We start from the raw sequence: 18,006 nt of genomic DNA on the forward strand, positions 1-18,006 counted from the left end.
GTTTGTACAAAAAGACACCTTTTTAGTTTTCATTTTAATTTGTAATATCATGACCAGATTATTATAGTGCAATCACAACACAGCTCCACTCAGATTTTCTTTGAAGTAAAAAGATGAATTGAACACAGTCGCGTCTACTTTTATTCACGGTTTTTACCAACGTCATCATCAGTAGGCATGAAAATCTTAATTATAACAAAAGCAGCAAAAATAGAGAAATTGTGCTTCAGACAACATGAGAAGAAATTTCACTGCCGATCCCACATGAATCATCATCATTACATCATCAATTTCTGTTCAGGGTAAAGGATCAATCAGTAATTATTGACATACAGTTAAGAGTATAATTGAACAGTATGAGTTACAGATAAAAAACATTGTGTTTCTCAGGCATAGATGAATATACAAATTACAGGCCTGTTTATTGCTGTCAGTCAGGGAGTAGATTACAATCCTGTGACTGCCGGTGGTGGAACATCTGTGCTGAATGTGAAAGTCATTAAAAATGAGCTCTACAATATAAAAATAAAAGTTTCTAAAATATGAAACTTATTTAATCTAAGATTGTTTTACATAATTCAAATCAGTCAGTTTGTCATAACTATACTATTCTTCTGTGTAACTCAAAGTAATTAATAGTAAAATAAACGATTACACAGAATGATGTGACACTCAAACAACATGAACTTGCATTTAGTTTTTCCTATCCTATTTTGTGTTTATTTGAGAAAGTGATGTAAAATGGCAGCGTTGTAGCTCTAACGTTTACTGAATTTGTTTAGAGCGATAATCCTTCACCATTTTCTTCATCTCATGTGCTGGTTTAAGATCAGCTGTGGTGAGCAGTTGTTCTGGGGCCTGTGGATCGTGTTTGTTTCTGTAAAACAATGTTCAGTTAGTAGAAAAAGAGGAGATAAACTAGACAGATTTTAACCTTGCTGGCTTACTTTCTTAAATGGTTGAGGTTTCAGGCTCAGGTATAGATCTGAACATTGAAACAGACTGAGGGAGACATAATAAAAGATTCCCACGGCTTCTGGGAGTGTAAACTAAGATCCAGATTCTGGACATTTATTTCCAAGGTAATTAGTGTCATATTAAAAATAAAAATAAAAATAGACCTCTTTCATGAGCCAATTTATTCACATGATACGGTTTTGTTGGCTGGTTACCCCAAAACTCACATACATACAGTGGACTGGAACAATAATTTACTGTATTTTAGATTTCTTTTTCCATTTTTGGGTTACAATGTATGGCTGTCTGGGATCTCACTTCCAGTTTGTCATGCAGGCTTTCTGAATTTTAAGTCTCACATCCAAACCGAGCAACGAGCTTTGGACAGATACAGTATATTCTGACCTGCATAGATAGACACCTAGACACCTATCACAAATTTCACTGTGGTTTTTGTTTATCTGGTTATTGTTACAAAAATAAACCCAAACTGTAGGTAAATACTGGGGAGGTACTCCAAGGCAAATATGATAATAATGACATTATAGTGTGCTGAACAATAATGAATACAAAAATAAATATACTCACGATTTGAGGTGTTTTTCAATGGCCTTTCGCTCATACACGTTTCCGTATTTTGTTTCTACTGGATCCCTAAACATCTTTTTGGTGAGTGGACAGATCAGATGAGGGGGTATATGTTGTTTCCCAGGATCCACCCATTTCTTCCAAATCAGAAGTAAAGACAGTAAATATCAACATGTCATATGAATGTACCATTGTAACAAAGATGCGACTATAAAAATGTAATAAAAAGGTAATATATGGTAAAAAAAAAAAAAAAGGTAATATGCCAGTTATTATAAATACTGTAAATAGAATTCAGAGGGCAGATAGAGTATCAGGAACATTTCTCAACATAATGCAACACATTACAACAGCCCTTTGTGAAGCTTATATGTGAGCTGTTGATCTGTGCAAGCACTGAGCTCTGATTTAAGTTACAGTATATTTGCTATGTGCACATATTCAGACTGATTCTCTTATTTGAAAGCACCTTTTGTATATAAAAGGAACATACCTTCTCCATATCATCCCGTGATTGTGCAGCAGTTTCCTCGGTGTGCATCCTGGCTTCCTGTTGATACTTCTCAGGGCTGGTCAGGAATTCCTCGGCCAGAATGCTTCCACAGAAAGAGACACATTTTTAATTCAAATGCTTTATTTATGATATTTTTGTCTTTGTTTCTTTTATTACAGACTCTGAAATGTTGCCAAGAATTCAGATTTTTTAATTTCATGTGCAAGTCATCTGCAAAAAGACATGATTTTTATTTTGTCACAGTGTGCTTGCAGAAAGAACACAAACAATAAGAGACTAGAAATAGTGAGAATGATTACACAATAATGGCGACTAGTACATAAATATAAGCCAGTGTCACTAATATTCAACCTTTATTTATACCTTATACTATACTTACTATATTACTGAAGGGGCGACTCTCTTTTACTCATACATACATACATATACACCGATCAGCCATAACATTGTGAGCATCTGGGCACCATGGTGGTCATAATGTTCTGCAGTCCCGTACCAACAGACTGCTCTGCACTGTGTGTTCTGACCCCTTTCTATCAGAACCAGCATTAGGTGTTTCAGCAGCTTGAGTTACAGTAGCTCGTCTGTTGGATCGAACCACACTGCCAGTCTTCACTCACCATGTGCATCATGACCCTGTCTCTGGTTCTTTTCCTGCCTTGGACCACGTTTGATAGGTACTGACCACTGTAGACCAAGAACACCCCACAAGAGCTGCAGTTTTGGAGATGGTCTGACCCAGTCGTCTAGCCATCATAATGTGGCCTGTGTCAAAGTCACTTAAATCCTCACCCTGCCCATTTTTCCTGCTTCTAACGCATCAACTCTGAGGACCAAATGTTCACTTGCTGCCTAATATATAGCCTCCCACTGACAGGAGCCCTGATAACCACATAATCAGTGTTATTCACTGTCAGTGCTCATAATGTAATGGCTGATCGGTGTAGATCTCATTTGTATCAGCAGCTAACTGGGTGTATGTATGTGTGTACAGTATTATAAGTGTTTTGGGGCTGATATCTAACCTGTCCAATGGATCTTCAGGCTCAGGGATGATGAGCAGTCCATACACAGCATTGAGGATATCTCTCATGGTGATTTGGGCATTGTAGTTCCGGTCAAATATGTTGTGGCAGATGCGCCCCACACTGTTAATATTACAGTGGTACACCTTGTTCATGTTAAGAAAATTATACTGCAATTAAAGTACAGTAAAGTCATTTTTATGTCAATGTTTCTGGAAACACTGACATAAAAATCCATCTATTAGAAATGTTTTATTATTTTTCTATCTAAATTGTGCTCATGAAAGATGAACAAGGAGACTCTATCTCGTCCTGAGCACAATGAAACAACAGTAATACATTGTTTCTTGGGTTGAATATGTGAAGTTGTTCTTTATTTGGAAGGATACAGGTGTGACAAAGCGAACAAGTGGAGGCTTCACTGGGTAGTCAGCACCAAACTGGCAGAACAACTCAAAGACTCCTTTCTCATAAGGTGTGTCAGGAGGTCCCTCCATGATAATCTTCCAGAATGCTGAAAAGTTTAGAAAACAAGATTGAAAGGTTTACTCTAACACACCTTTTGCCCTTTTTTCCAATATTGCATTAACTGAATTGACTGTTGACATATGAAAGAAAGCTGTAAACATAAGTTGGGTAAGCTACACACTGGTCATTTGCCAGTTGTGAAGTTTGATTTAAGACAGCTCACTTAGTTATTGTGTGTTTATTGATAAGTAAAAGTGAAAAGATTCACCATACAGTACGTGATCTTTTTTCATGTTAAGTCACATACAAAAGAGACTTAATATTTACAATAAAAAAACATGGTGGAAACATTTTCATGACAGAACAGCTACTTACTGAAGTCAGACTCTGAGGGAAAGATACTAAAGTAGGGATGTGGGTCACGATGCAGGCTCTTCAGCTCCTCCAGGATACGTTTGTCCTTTTCCATCATTTGCCCAACTTTGGCATCCTGGATCTTCTTTTTCAGAGCACTAGTTTGAAAGATTAATGACTAAATATTAATACAAATCTTGTTATACTTTAGTCTAGTTTAAATTATAATTACTGAGGTCAAATGCCTTTTGAAAACCCTCAGTCTGTATCCTGGAACTTCCTGATCACCACAAAAACTGATCCTTAGGCCAATCCTTCTGATAAATTACAGCCAAATCATTTTCATTTACCTTAAATGCACAAAGCATGTGTTTTCTTAAAAGGTGTAATTAGATGAAACACAGCCTCTGAGCTCAACCTTTCTACTCACCTCTGTGCTAAAGTAATTCTCAAAATGGTCTGACGCTTACCTCTCTGTCAGTGTCACTTTACTGTTTATCTGGCTTGGCAAGGCAGTCTCTGGAAACTCATCATACCCATTGGCAGCAGAGATCCCTCTTAAAAAACTCTGAAAAATACCAAGGGGAAATGAACAAGCACATCATTGATAATCTGCCAAGTTGATGCCTGTTTTACATTCATTACTGTGATGGTGTCTGATTTTCAGAGCACTTAAAACTGAACTGTAGACAATAATTAGTGTACTAACTTCAGTGATGGACGATGGGTCAGCTTTGTTCTTGGGTTTCCTCATCTCCAAAGAGAGAACCGTCTCTATCTCAAATAGCTTCAGACCATCTTTGCTTGTCTCTGGCTTGAAACAGCAACCCCCTGAATGCAATATAGATTAAAAAAAGGTTTTAAAAGTTAATTTTCCTCTAATTTGATCATTTAAATCGCTTTGTCACTGTGAAACCATTGCCTCCACTAAATTGACTAGTCACATGCAACTGTTCATCAACCTTTGACAAACTGATAGCAGACAATAGTACCAGCTTTGCAGACAGTTTCTCCTTCATGCATAACCATGTGGTTAAAATGTCAATGTGGTCATGTAACGCTCCTCGCCTGCAGGTTTGAAATTATTTTTTTTGCCAATTGACATGAAAGTCACAAATAGTACTCTTTTCCAGGATTAGCTGATGATCACTCGTATACAGCATACATAAGATCACGTGTTATATTATTATATTTTTGTAAATTAGTTAAATTACTTCAACACCATCTAACCTAACACCACAACACAACCATTAATAATATTCTCCTTACAGTTGTCACAGCAAAGGGATTATTGGTCAATCATTATAAGATATACAGGATTTAATAACTACTATACAGCTGTACCAGCTACCAATAGGCCACAACATACTTAATGCCTGCATGCATTATATTTAAATCATCCACGGTCTATTTCAGTACTTTCAAAACCTCATTGGAAACTCAAGGTACTAGAAAAGTGGATGGAGATTTTCATACTGTACCTGTTGCATTGCTGATTCCGCGTATAATAGTGCCTGTCTTTTCTCCAAGAAGAATTGAATCCAGGATGATGTTAGATTTTATCAGGTTGGCAGTAACAACTTCTGGCTTGTTTGAGGATCTATGAACAAAGAATATGTTCTTGAGAAACCTGACACATAATACTTTCCCTAGCCCCTACCCCTAACCTTCACCATCACTACTAAATGTCTCATTCCAAAGTGATAATAGTCACCAAACTACCAAATGTTAGCAATAGTATCAGTAAATAGGAAACTACTATAGAGAAGGAAAATTACCCGAAATCTTTTCCATCAGTGAGACAAAGGATGCGACGTTTACAGTCTGGAAACTTCTTGACTTTCTCCAACTCAAGCATGCCATGATGTAGGGCATCATACATCTTAGTATTTTTTTTGTCATAAGGCTGTGCACATGTTCCTTGAAAAGTGAAAAATAACAACTGTATATTTAGTTTAATTAACCTTTTGTTTCATGACTGAGCAGCCCAAGCTATATACCATACAGACAGAACACATCTCAACCTTCAGTACTGACCTGAACAAGGATCTGGTACGTGTAATGTTTTGTATTTACCTTGAACTTTTCCAGTGTTTCTGTGAATGTGTGGAGAGTTTCCACTGTAGAGTCAAACTTCGCAAGGCCAATGACATGATGAAAATCATAAGCCATGGTGCGTGTTGCAAAGTTGTCAAAAAGCTGTTTAACAGCATCAATTTTCTGTATTTCCACACTTCCATAGCAATTTCTTTTCATTGATGAGCTTGTATCTATCAGCACCTGATACAATTAAAGTCAAGAAATTAATGAGTTATTTATTTTATTTACTTCATCCAAAAACTGTTACTGTCACACCACATAACGCAACAAATCAGGCACATGCAGAGAGACCCATCGGGGTGCTCAATCACCTGCTCTTTGGCCTCTGAGGACGTAAGTGCCTGTTTTGCAAAACTTTTTATTTTCCACTGGTGACAGCCAGGTAACCATAGTGCTTGTCCCAAGCCACAGCATTGTCTGTTACTGTTGCAAAATTACACCACTATTAAAACATCTCCACACAGCGAGCCAGACTTAGGAAATAGTGTGTACAAACAAGGCTAAATCAGATAGAGGTCTCCAACCGAGGTTCAGAGTATTTGCTGTTGCATGATGTATGCAGGATCTAACTCACAGATCTCCTGGTCAATATCTGACCCCATTCAATGGGACAGTTAAAAGTTAAAGCTGCTGTCTTTGTGCGCACAAACATCTCAAAATAATGCCTGCTTGTTCCATTCTGCCCACTGGATGGTGCATTGAGTCAGATATTAGTTATTCATTAAAAGATGTAAAGTAGTAGAGAATCAGCATTACCATAATGGCTTCTTTTGGAGTCCTGGTTGTGACAAATGAATTGTCGTCCCTCTGGTCACCAGTTCTGCATGAAAAGTTAAGAATTTCATCACAAATTTAAACTAAAAGTCTTAAGATAATAGTTACTCTATGTAAAAGCAGATGTGATAACATTTGTTGGGGCATTCTAGTGCCTCTGTTAATATTAATAAATGGTACAGCACATTGTTGTTATATCTCTATATCTTTACCTTTTTACATAAACGTCAGACTTTCATGACCAATTGTGATATTTACTTTAAAGCGTTGTTACCAATTTGATAAGAAAGAGGAAATTTCAATTTATTTAAATTCAGAGACACAAACTACATGAATGCCAGAATAAACTTTTTGTCAAATCCTATCTTGATTTTATATTTAATGGGGTTTAGTACACTAAAAGAATGAAGTACTCACCTTGCTGCTAATTCGTCCACATTCACATTTTTGGTTTTGCCAGCCAGACAATCATACACCTCAATCAGTGCAGGGGTTGCCTTGTTTTTAGTAAAATAGACACCAAGGTTGTCTGTGAAAAATTAAAGTAATTAAAGAACAGCAAGACCAATTGCCAACATTACACATCAGGGAGCACAAAAGCAAAAATTAAATTAAATTAAATTAAATTAAATTTTATTTGTATAGTGCCAAATCATAACAGAAGTTATCTCAGGACACTTTTCAAATAGAGCAGGTCTAGACCGAAGTCATTATAACATTATTTACAGAGACCCAACAGTTCCCACCATGAGCAAGACCTTGGCGACTTTGGAATTGCAAATTCTGTAGCTACCTACATGTGAAATGTTCCTCGTCAATCGTCATGATTTTTGTTACATTAGAATAAGCTGTTTTTATCTACAGATGCTGCAAGGTGCCTTCCATGGAGGCCACTATGTTGATCAGCAATGTTTCTACAGTAGCCTAGAACGGACCAACCAGATGCAATTAAATCCTACACACTGGTCCTTTAAACCTAAAGGAGACAGTGGCTGTGAAATTGTGGCTCCTACACTTTGAAACTTTCTTCATTCCCTACCACTGTACTATCACTGTGTATAATGTCTAATCTTATTATCGTAACCATGTGATTAATGATACTGCTAGTTATTGATGGAATGAGCATTTTTTTTAAATCAGCCTATAATGCACTATACAGATATACATATAGACTGATTTCCTTGCATTTGTAAAATCATTAACTTTATTAAATTAGGCATTCAGAATCCGATTTCTGTGTACCTTCACTCAGGAAAACAAGTCGCTGCTCAGTAATACCGAGATCTTTCAAAAGAAGTGGTGGAGTCACACTGAGTTGAGCTGAAGCTTTCATTTCTTCTGCCATGTCTCCAAAACTCTTCCCAGTATCTATGTGAAAGCTGTAATTCAATTATAAGGGTTACTAATTGAGTTACTGTAAATACTGTGAGAACTGCATCAACTTATCACACACACAAACAAGGTGAAAAAAAAACCCATTTCACTAAGTCTGTAAAGTAGTGGTTCTAATTTAAATATACTCTTGGAATTTGTATAGGCTTACTACACTGCATCAATTACACAAATTAATGATTGATCAGTCTGGATAGCTGAGTGACAATTATTACCAATATATCAACATTACTCTGAGCATATCTGTATGACAACTATCAGTGTGTTATCTTATTATTGCTAATTATACGAGCTGTCATAAACATTTGATACATACTTCTGCCCAGTCACACTTTCATGAGAAATCCAAAGATCATATGTTTTAATTGACGGGTGAACGCTGAGCAGAATTTTCTCAATGTCAGTGGCTCTTTTGAGTGACGTTTCTTGCAAACACTCTTCAGTGCAGTTTGGAATCTTCTTGCCATCTGAACAGAAGAAAAGAGAAATTCAAAATATAACATCAATAATTACATATAATCACCTTCTGACCAGTAACATAGACAAGAAGAAAAAATATATTAAATTGGAGTGCGAAGTCTACTACATCAAAAGAGCAAAGACATTTTTACCCAGCCATACAATGACTCACTAATTAATTCATCTCTAATAAAGATTATTTATTTTTGTCGAAGATGTTAACCTCAAGCTCTACCCACGGCATTATTTTCAAAGCCATTGAAGAACCACCACTATCAATTTATCAGTTGATCTACTTTCCAACCAATGGTCATGAGCTTTGGTTAGTGACAGAAAAAACGAGATTGTGGATACAGCATAAGCTGCTGCTCCTTTGTGTTTAGCTGGTCAAAATCCCTCCTGGGCACCTTCCTTTGGGGTTTTTCAGGTACATCCGATTGGTAGGAGACCACAGGATAGACTTCGTCAATGCTATGGAGATTATATATCTCATCTTGTTTGCAATAGATTCACTGGTCAGTCTGATTTTGCTCAATAGAAACTGAGGACTTTCTCCTAATATTATTTGCTTTAAATAAAAGATTCAACACTCAGAAATGGCAGAAAATCTGAGAAGAAACATATGCTCCATCTATTGAAAATGTGCTGTTTTGATTGTCAGCAGTTAGAGGTCAATGTTAGTTTATCTAGAGATGAGTGTATCAATTTTCCCAGACCCCGGGAACACAGGAATATCCCCATCTGGAGGCCATCTGGAATTTTACATGTGAAGTTCTGTTAAACTGTGATGTGGTTCATGATGATGGCAGCTGAGATGGCTGGTAGAGAGACAACCCAAACACATTGTTATTTTTAATTACAGCTGCCACTGATGTGGAAATACATTTGCTGAATCTGCTTTCACATCAGTATTAAACAAACTGGACTGTATATTTTCTCTAAAATAAGAACAAACAAATGCACTTAAAACTTTGAAAGGATTTGATTCAATTTATTAACTACACTACATCAGGCAATACATTGCTCTGATTGGTTGTAGGTCTATCCAATCGCATCCAGAGGCATTTTGGTCTGCACCCGTCGGAAGTGAAAAATGAACTGAAAGGTAGTCTGTGGTGCTGGGTTACCAAACTACAAAAATAAGAACTCAAACCTAAATACAAACCAAAATACATAAATTGTTTGCAAAATGTGTAGTTGTTAGGTCTGCTCACACAATTCTGAACCAGAATTGCATTTTACTTTACCTTTGATTTTCTGAAGTACAACTGCTCTTTCGAGGACACCTGGTACTCCAGGTACAGTGACTGGATCAGAGTAACGCCTGCCTTCTTCAGACATCAGAGAAAATGGTGCATAGTTCTCATGTTCTGATGTTTCTTTCTGTCAAAATATTACAAGGCATAATAAAAAGGGAATTAGGTAGAAACATTGAACTAGAAGTCTATCACTCCTCTGTAACGTTTTTGTATGCAATTGAAGTTTATGTGCATGTATATATGCAGGAGTACATAGCTCCCTCAGACTTACTACATTTTTGTTTAAGATGTTTTTTGGGGGGGCTCTTTCATTTTTCATTGTTCATGAACATACACACAGTGGACATACAATTTGTAATGACACAGAAACAACAACTAGTTATCATGGCTTATTGCAACTGAACAGTGAGGGCTTCTCTGATTCTAACTGTGACTAGTCAAAAAACGACGACGAAAACGACTTGCAGCATGACATTTCTATTCAGTGACAACATCCATGACAACAACTAGTCCAAGATTGACGCATTTCAAAGGCAATGCAGCAAAACAGGGTCCTGTTTTCTGATAGTGATCAATCTTAAAAGTTCAGAGCCTTTTCGCCCATGAAGGCTCTTAAATATCTATATGCATTACCCAAAGTAATCAGAGACCTTTTAAGACAGGTCCAGATCTAGTGATGTGGTGGGGTCTGTGCCCCCACATACTCTTGTTGTTGCTAACATTGTCTTGTTAATGTGGGAATACCTTTGCTTCTGATAGGAGATATGCCCAGCAGTATGTTGAATACTCAAAGACATCAATGTCCTCGATGATCTTTTCTCCTAGTTTCTTTCCCAGCTGTGGCAAAAGCTCTCTAAAGAGCAGGTACAAGCCTTCAACCACTGCAATCTACAGGAAAAGACATATTGTTACTGAAAGAGGAAAATAACATTTTCTTAAGACATGTGGTGAAAGAAAATAAATAATGCAATAATAATGACATAATCAGTGTAAGAAAAAAACTTTTCAAAAGTTTCATGCAAAAGGTAATACAAGTAATATATCACCATCTTGTATAGTTTACCTTCTGGTTTCTGGATATAGTCTCATTCTTCCAGAGTAACTGGTACAAACTTTGAACCAGAGGGTTACATCCAGTCAGTTTTCGTATGTAGCCAATCAAATTCCTGAATGGAATTCCTGGACCCCTTTTGTTCTAGAGCAGAAAATATCAGTTTCAAATAATCACAAGCTGTATTGTGCACATTTTTGGGAACGGCCCCCAAAAAATAATCAAACAAACAATAAAGACATATACATATATATGTATATTTATAAAGCACAGTATTCCCAGTATGTTTTGTATATTACTTTAAAGCAAAGACATCTTAAAGTTACATGTGACTGAGAGTTAAGAAATGATTGCACAAAGCAAAGTGGTTCAATAATTAATGCAATTTATTATGTAAAAATGTATTAATATTTCTAACTATATAGCATGAAACACTGCTTACAATGATATAAAGTGAAGACAAGAAGACACTGATTCCTTTGGAGGTTTGTTGCACTGAGGGCTCGACATCATTAGTGAAGAATTCTCTTTGGTCTGGAACCTCTTCAGTAAACGTAGACAGTGAGAAGAACACCGTGGACTCATCTGAGATTCCACAACTTTCCAGTGTGTTTCCACTGCCATGTTCACCTCTGAAATTATGATTTAATAAACATACCAGAATCATTATCAGTAATTAGGGTCAAAAGCCATACTATGTATGCCTTGCAATAATTCAGAATTACTTGTAATGAAGGACATGTCCTGGGATTCCACTTTCACTTGCAAGCTTGTTCTTCAGATTAGTTATTGTGTCCTTGGTCAAATCCACCTTCACCTCGAAGTTTCCCTGTAGCAAATGTTTGTTTTTAAAAATTGGGGAGAATAAAGTGGGTTTTTTTGCATTTTGCTTTATTGTAATTAGTGACAGTAAAAGTATTTGCTGGGCTACAAGATATGGTAAAAACATGCGATTACATTGACAGATGCTGCGATGCGATGTGATTCACAATTACTGTGGGAATGATGATATTTGCATCACAAATTTAATTTTTCATTGAAAAAAAACTATTAAAATTATAATTATGTGAACTATGTTATCTTAAATCTTGGGAAGAAGATTTGTAGAACAGGGTCATGTCAGGTGTAGCCCAATCAAAGATAAAAAAAAGGTCACAGCACAGCACTGGAGGAGCTCCAGTTCAGTAGATAAGAAAGCACTTTGTGAGCAGAAAGACAGTTAGGTCCTGCAATCTTTCTTGTGTTTATTGCTGTGTTGACTTTGTTGACCCAATACATATTCTGCAGTCTCTGGCGCATTTTTCCTAGCATTTTGAGACTCCAATTAAATGTTAAATGTTCATATTTGCTGGAAACTTTGAAAAAAGGGAAGGTATCTTGTAGTTCTCATATTACATGATCATCTATCAGTCAAAATGTATGCTTTATTGCTTTATTTTACAGAATGGATGAAATCTAACCTCTGGGTTCAGCATATGTATGTACGTTAACTTCCCCACCTCCAGCTCAAAGAAAAAAACATGATTTCAGAGCAATAGGAAGCAATATTTACAACTGATAGCCATAACACACACCTATATATTATTCATATTAAACTATTAACCTATATGTTATGCTGCTAAATTCAGGAAAATGTCCTACAGCACTGTACTGTACTGAAACTCACCTTGAGCATGATGTGGCATCGAACCGTATCAGTTCCGTAGTTTTCAGTAACCTTTTGCGTCAACATTTGAGGAGCTGTTTTCAGGTTCTCCTTTGGTGTAAATATTGCATAGATTACATCTCCATTTGCAATATGTCTGTCTTTTAAAGACCCTGTAGGTGAAGAAAATCAATATAACCACTTTGCATACGATGTTGTACTGTAGTGTCTGCCACATAGCGTGGCTTAACAATTATGAACAGAAATGGTTCAATATTGTATTTTTTTTAATTCTTCTGATTTTCTTCTCTTCACTGATATGTAGCTTGGCACTATGGAAGTGTATTGCATTCACTTGAAAAAAAAATATATATATTTTTCGGTTTGTTTTTTTGAATATATTTTTCTGTTTTTCAGACAAATCTTTTTCTGAATTATCCCATGGACCTATGGTGAGTCCTCCCCGCACATACATGCCCCATCTTCAACTATCAAATCCTCAGGTTCCTACGTGAGAGTCGACAAACTAATGATAATACCATCTATATGACTTAAAGACAGGCCTGTCTCCCAGTGTCTTAAACCCAGATCAAAGTAAAACTTGATTGAACTATACAAGCTGGGCATGTTTGTTTCCATTAAGTCGAGCTCTCAATAAAGGAAGGATTGCATCTATTGTTTCAAATGCTCTTTAAACTCTAAAACGCTAAAAAATATTCAGAAAATCTGAAAAAAATTACTCCGAAAAAATCAACCATAAAAATAAATTACTCTGAAAAACAGAAATAATTTCTCAGAAAAACAGACAAAAAAAATGTGTATCTTTAAAAAGTGAATGCAATACGCAATTTCGAATGACACAACAGTTTTATGTGGAAAAGTACCAAAACAAAACACTGAAAACATTTGTGTGAAGGCCTAATAACCTCAGAAATCCTTTATTGTGGTGCATAATCACACTGAATAATGACCTCTTGCACTGAATTAACTTACATGTGTTGAAGAATGGATCATCAGTCAAAGGCATTCCATCCACCGTGTAGAGACAGACACCTTTGGATGTATCAACACTTTCACAGTGACAGATCCTCAACATCAGATCTTCAACTGTATTTTGTGCAGGATCCATATCTGCAAATTCAAAATGATCTTGGTAAAAATATAAAATGGTATATGGGTGTTATACAAAGAATGATGTATGATGTAATATTTCCTTCTTCACGTTTCATGTGTCTGAGTCCCTCCCACCAGGGATGCATTAAAAGATGCAAGTGAGGGAAAGGATGTCATTAAGTGACATGAGACACACCCTTAGTGTTAAATAATTTACATTTCTGTAATCACAAATTAATCAATATTGCAAACATATGAGGAACATATTTGTTGGTTTCAAGACAAGACATACAAGACATATGATGTGAGGCTGTATTTGGTACAGTGGTGGGTTTTGTGTATGTGCATGCGTGTGTGTGTTGGGCATATGCTAGAGTGAAGGTCACTTGGAGTCCCCGTAGTAAGCACTATATAATTATTCTATAGTTAACATGAAATGTTGTAGTTATAGAAAAAAACACAGCACTGTGACTCAGAGATTTAGAACACATTTATTTAAACATTTGGTTCAGATAGTTAAAGCAATTCTGTGCTTCTAATTATTTAAAGTTTCATATTTCTTAAAGCCCGATAATGGTTCAGCTGTCCATTCATTTCACCCTTCATCCTCATCTTTTGGCAGAAATGGAATATAATATTACATAATATTTATGTTTTCATTAGTGGGTAATCACCAAGGCAGACAGTGATGATCGCCTTCCATGGATTCAAGGGTACTATATCAAAAGTTTAGTTGAAACTGTGGGCTCTCACACGAGGGGCCTGTGCTCCGTAAAGAGCTTCATAAAAAAAAAGATTTTTAAAAAATGCTTTAAATGAATTTAAGTGAATTTCTTACCTTTGATGTATTTTGGCTCAGGACATTTGGGGTACGTGTACTGCAGACAGAATGACTCCATTGACTTTTTCACAGACATTGCAGCTGGGTTTGCAGGAGCTCTGAGTCTGCGAATGGAGTTTCTCATGGTAGAAAAACGATTCTTTTCCACCTGGCTTAATCCTGTTTGGAAATATGTATGATCAGCATCATTTTTTATTTTAATATGCCAAATTGCCCTTGTGTCCATATGTGGACATTTAACTCTTCCTTCTTCTCGTTTCCGTGTGTCTGAGTCCCTTCCTCTAGGGATGCATGAAAAGATGCAAGTGAGGGAAAGGATGCCATTAAGCGACATGAGACACACCCTTAGTGTTAAATAATTTGCGTTTCTGTAATCACAAATTAATCAATTTTGCAAACATACGAGGAACATATTTGTGGGTTTCAGAAGAATTTTAAATAGCTTTTGAGGAGCATTAAAGTATAGATAATTCAATATTAATAATTCACAAACAAATTACAGTGTATTTATCTCAGTAGGCACATGTGACAATCCTCAGTAGGTGTACACAGTACACTGTGTTATGTACTCATAACTTATGATCAAGTTTCCTGATCAACAGGTTTTTCCTGTGTAATGGTGGAAAACCTGTTTTCCTTATGGCCAGTCTTCTCTTTCTCTTTCCTCACGACTTTCTGTTAGATAGGGTTCTAGACTAAAGTTAATGTCATTCTGATTGGAAAACAGAGAACAACTCATGTAAAACTCTGCTGGTTGTCTTTGAATGCTTCCATGCATATAGCAATAACAATTATATTTGACATATTTTCATGTTTAGTGACAAAAACAGAAAATGCACTTTACACTTACTGATTTCACACTCTTTTACATTTATCTGTAATCTTACCAATGGAGTTCATGTCTTCTTCTTTGAGATCAAGGAAATCTCTTTCATCTTTCACACCAGCATCACAAAAGTTCTTGTAGTGAGACTGCAGTCTGTGCTGCTCGAGTAGGTGGAATATTGCATCCATCTAACAAAAACACACAAACAGCAAAATAATCCAAATGAAATTCATTACTACTCTATACTACTACTACTGATAATCTTTATTCTACCTGTTACAGTTAAACTATTTACTGTAAGTCGGACACCTTACCTTGTGTTCACGATGAAGTGCACCAGTTGTGTCTTTATGTAGTTTCTGTTTCCAGCATTTATAATACCTGTAAGGTGTGGCTGCTTCTTGGAAAATGAAAGCAGATTGTACACAAAGTTACACAATACACTCCAGGGCCTCAGACTGCCGGAGGCCTCCAAGGCTTTATCTGTGTCTGACAAGTGGCCCAAGACTTCCAAAGGAAGCTGAACGCCCACAGTGCACAAACCGACCACTTGGCCCCTGGGTGCTTTTATCCACCCATCAATCAGTCAATAATACTGTATTTGTAAAGGACTTTTCATATAAGCAGCATGAACTAAGCACTCAGCGCCTACAATGTGAGGTCCCCTGAGTCCCTTGGTGGTGTGCACACCACCAGGGCCCCTGGACCCCTCAGTGCTTATAGTTTCCACAACCTGTGTCGGTTTTTTCAAAATAGATCTGGTAATAATCTAATAATAATAATCTAAACATAAAGATTCCTTGGGGGTGGACCATTACGACGAGACGATGGATGGATCCTTGCTCAAAATGACCACACAAGTTGTTTTCCTGGACATTACTGTACAAAGTCAACTCAAGGGACCACATGAAGTTGTTTCACTATATCTTGGGTTTTATACTGTTTACCGTTTTTTAAGCAAATACGTCTCCCTCTTTCAGCACATCCTTCATTTAACACTCCTCCTCCTGACTTTAATATCCAATCAGTATTCTAAAGTAACTTCCTCCTGCTGTAACTAAGCAGAAGTATGTTGGTGTGAACCTGCAGGGCGGCATTATCTTTATCAGCATACAGTGTACAATCTTCTATCACACACACTGATTTTAATGGGCATAATGGAGGAGAACGTGGGATTCATCGTTGTGCTGCTCACTCAGGCTGCACTGGCCTCAGCAGGTAATATGATACCTTAACAGCCAGTTTCCATCATTTCATACTTAACTCAACTTGACATAACTTTGGGTTTCTGTTCTCAATAAATGTTGGAAGACAGGTGATTTGTGTTTGATCGCACTCAGCTGCTAACTTCTCTAAATGAAACAGACTGTAAATATTCTGTGTTTGTTTAATTCATATGAATGAATACATACTTAACTTCTTAGATGTCTAGTTTTATGAAAAGGCCATGCCACAATGTTAATACATGCAAAACATTTGAATTGTCAATAATCTTCTTTTTAATCACCTTATTATTATTATTATTATCATTATTGTTGTTATTATTATAACAATAACAAGCAGAAATAATTGAAACAGACGTTATTTACACAGTACTGAATAATTCATTGTTGTTTCATATGAATAAAATAATCCCGTCATTATTCTCTCTATAGTGATAAATAAATGTCATTTAGTGCTTGTTACAGTTTAAACAGATGACAGTGTTGATACGGGACATGGAGTAAAGTAGATAGCAGAGGGACTCAAACTGGGGCCTCTGCTGGTACTGTAATCTCACAGGAGGGTCCCTTCAGCACTAAAGTGCTACAAGATGAGCAGTATTCTGAAAATATCTCCATTACTAACATTATACTTAACAAAAAGCTGTTTTTATACATTATATATCATCACTTTATATCATCTTTGTTGTTCGCATCCAAACAACAAATGAAGGCAAGAATGTATTACATTTGCGGCACCACCAGCGCCAGTATTAGGAGCCAAATATTTTTTTTTTTTGACTGTGTTTTTATTTAATTGTATACGAAGAGGTAATTTAAATTGATAAGATACATAAATAAATCTTGTAGGGGCTGGATTATATTCTATTTCTGACATCATGTTGCGGGGCGGATGGCTGGAAATGTTCCATCGCTCCATTCCCATGACCAAGTGTTTATTAGTATAGCTATAACAAAGGTCCACTAACCTTAATAAAGTAATCATTTTAACCCAAAACCACAAGCTTTTCCTAAACCTAATCAAACTTTAAGCACAGTGTCTAGAGACTGAATGGAGTTGTGGGTGAATGTGGTTCAGCAGGTAGGACTGATCGTCTACTGAAACTCAACTACTCCCAATGGTTAGACTCACAGCCTTCAGGGGAAAGGTGTCCATCCAGCTGTAGCATCCATTTCCCATCCACTACGGCTATGTGAATATTAGGAGTTGTCATTAAACCATTTTAGAAGAAGGGGAGCTTCAGAGGAAACAATTTTACCAACTCAGTCGTATTTAAATAGCAATATTTCCAAGTGTTTTTGGAGCGCAATTTGACAATGCATGTAGGTAGATGCACCTAGTGTGTGAGCAAATGGGTGATTAAGAAGCCAACTGTAAAGTGATTTTGCATCTTTATAAATGCAGCCTGTTTATCGG

General features: G+C 36.5%; 1 protein-coding gene across 1 annotated transcript; it reads right to left on the reverse strand.

Annotated features, from left to right (window-relative positions):
* Nucleotides 1-123: 123 nt before the first annotated feature.
* On the reverse strand, nucleotides 124-15,765 carry LOC127360619 (uncharacterized). The gene is made up of 24 exons (XM_051395056.1): nucleotides 15,681-15,765; nucleotides 15,428-15,554; nucleotides 14,538-14,699; nucleotides 13,580-13,717; nucleotides 12,608-12,759; nucleotides 11,667-11,770; nucleotides 11,384-11,573; nucleotides 10,954-11,085; nucleotides 10,635-10,778; nucleotides 9,879-10,014; nucleotides 8,489-8,639; nucleotides 8,023-8,159; nucleotides 7,198-7,309; nucleotides 6,763-6,826; nucleotides 5,983-6,186; nucleotides 5,685-5,826; nucleotides 4,616-4,737; nucleotides 4,377-4,474; nucleotides 3,928-4,064; nucleotides 3,474-3,598; nucleotides 3,085-3,230; nucleotides 2,039-2,141; nucleotides 1,546-1,682; nucleotides 124-877 (listed from the first exon to the last, which is right to left on the reverse strand). Exons 2-24 carry the CDS (start codon nucleotides 15,552-15,554, stop codon nucleotides 766-768), a joined length of 3,075 nt encoding a protein of 1,024 aa, XP_051251016.1. The 5' UTR covers nucleotides 15,681-15,765; the 3' UTR covers nucleotides 124-765.
* Nucleotides 15,766-18,006: the final 2,241 nt, after the last annotated feature.

The sequence above is a fragment of the Dicentrarchus labrax genome, unplaced genomic scaffold, assembly GCF_905237075.1.
Source record: "Dicentrarchus labrax unplaced genomic scaffold, dlabrax2021, whole genome shotgun sequence".
In the NCBI taxonomy this organism is placed as follows: Eukaryota; Metazoa; Chordata; class Actinopteri; family Moronidae; genus Dicentrarchus; species Dicentrarchus labrax.

What these genes read in the sequence shown, in the direction of transcription:
- LOC127360619 (XM_051395056.1), bottom strand. Translation starts at nt 15,554, where the DNA reads ATGGATGCAATATTCCACCTACTCGAGCAGCACAGACTGCAGTCTCAC. An exon ending in TGTCTTCACTTTATATCATT is followed by an intron (nt 11,086 to 11,383) that starts GTAAGCAGTGTT and finishes TTTCTGCTCTAG; the next exon opens with AACAAAAGGGGTCCAGGAAT. An exon ending in ACTGATGGAAAAGATTTCGG is followed by an intron (nt 4,738 to 5,684) that starts GTAATTTTCCTT and finishes TATTGCATTCAG; the next exon opens with GGGGTTGCTGTTTCAAGCCA.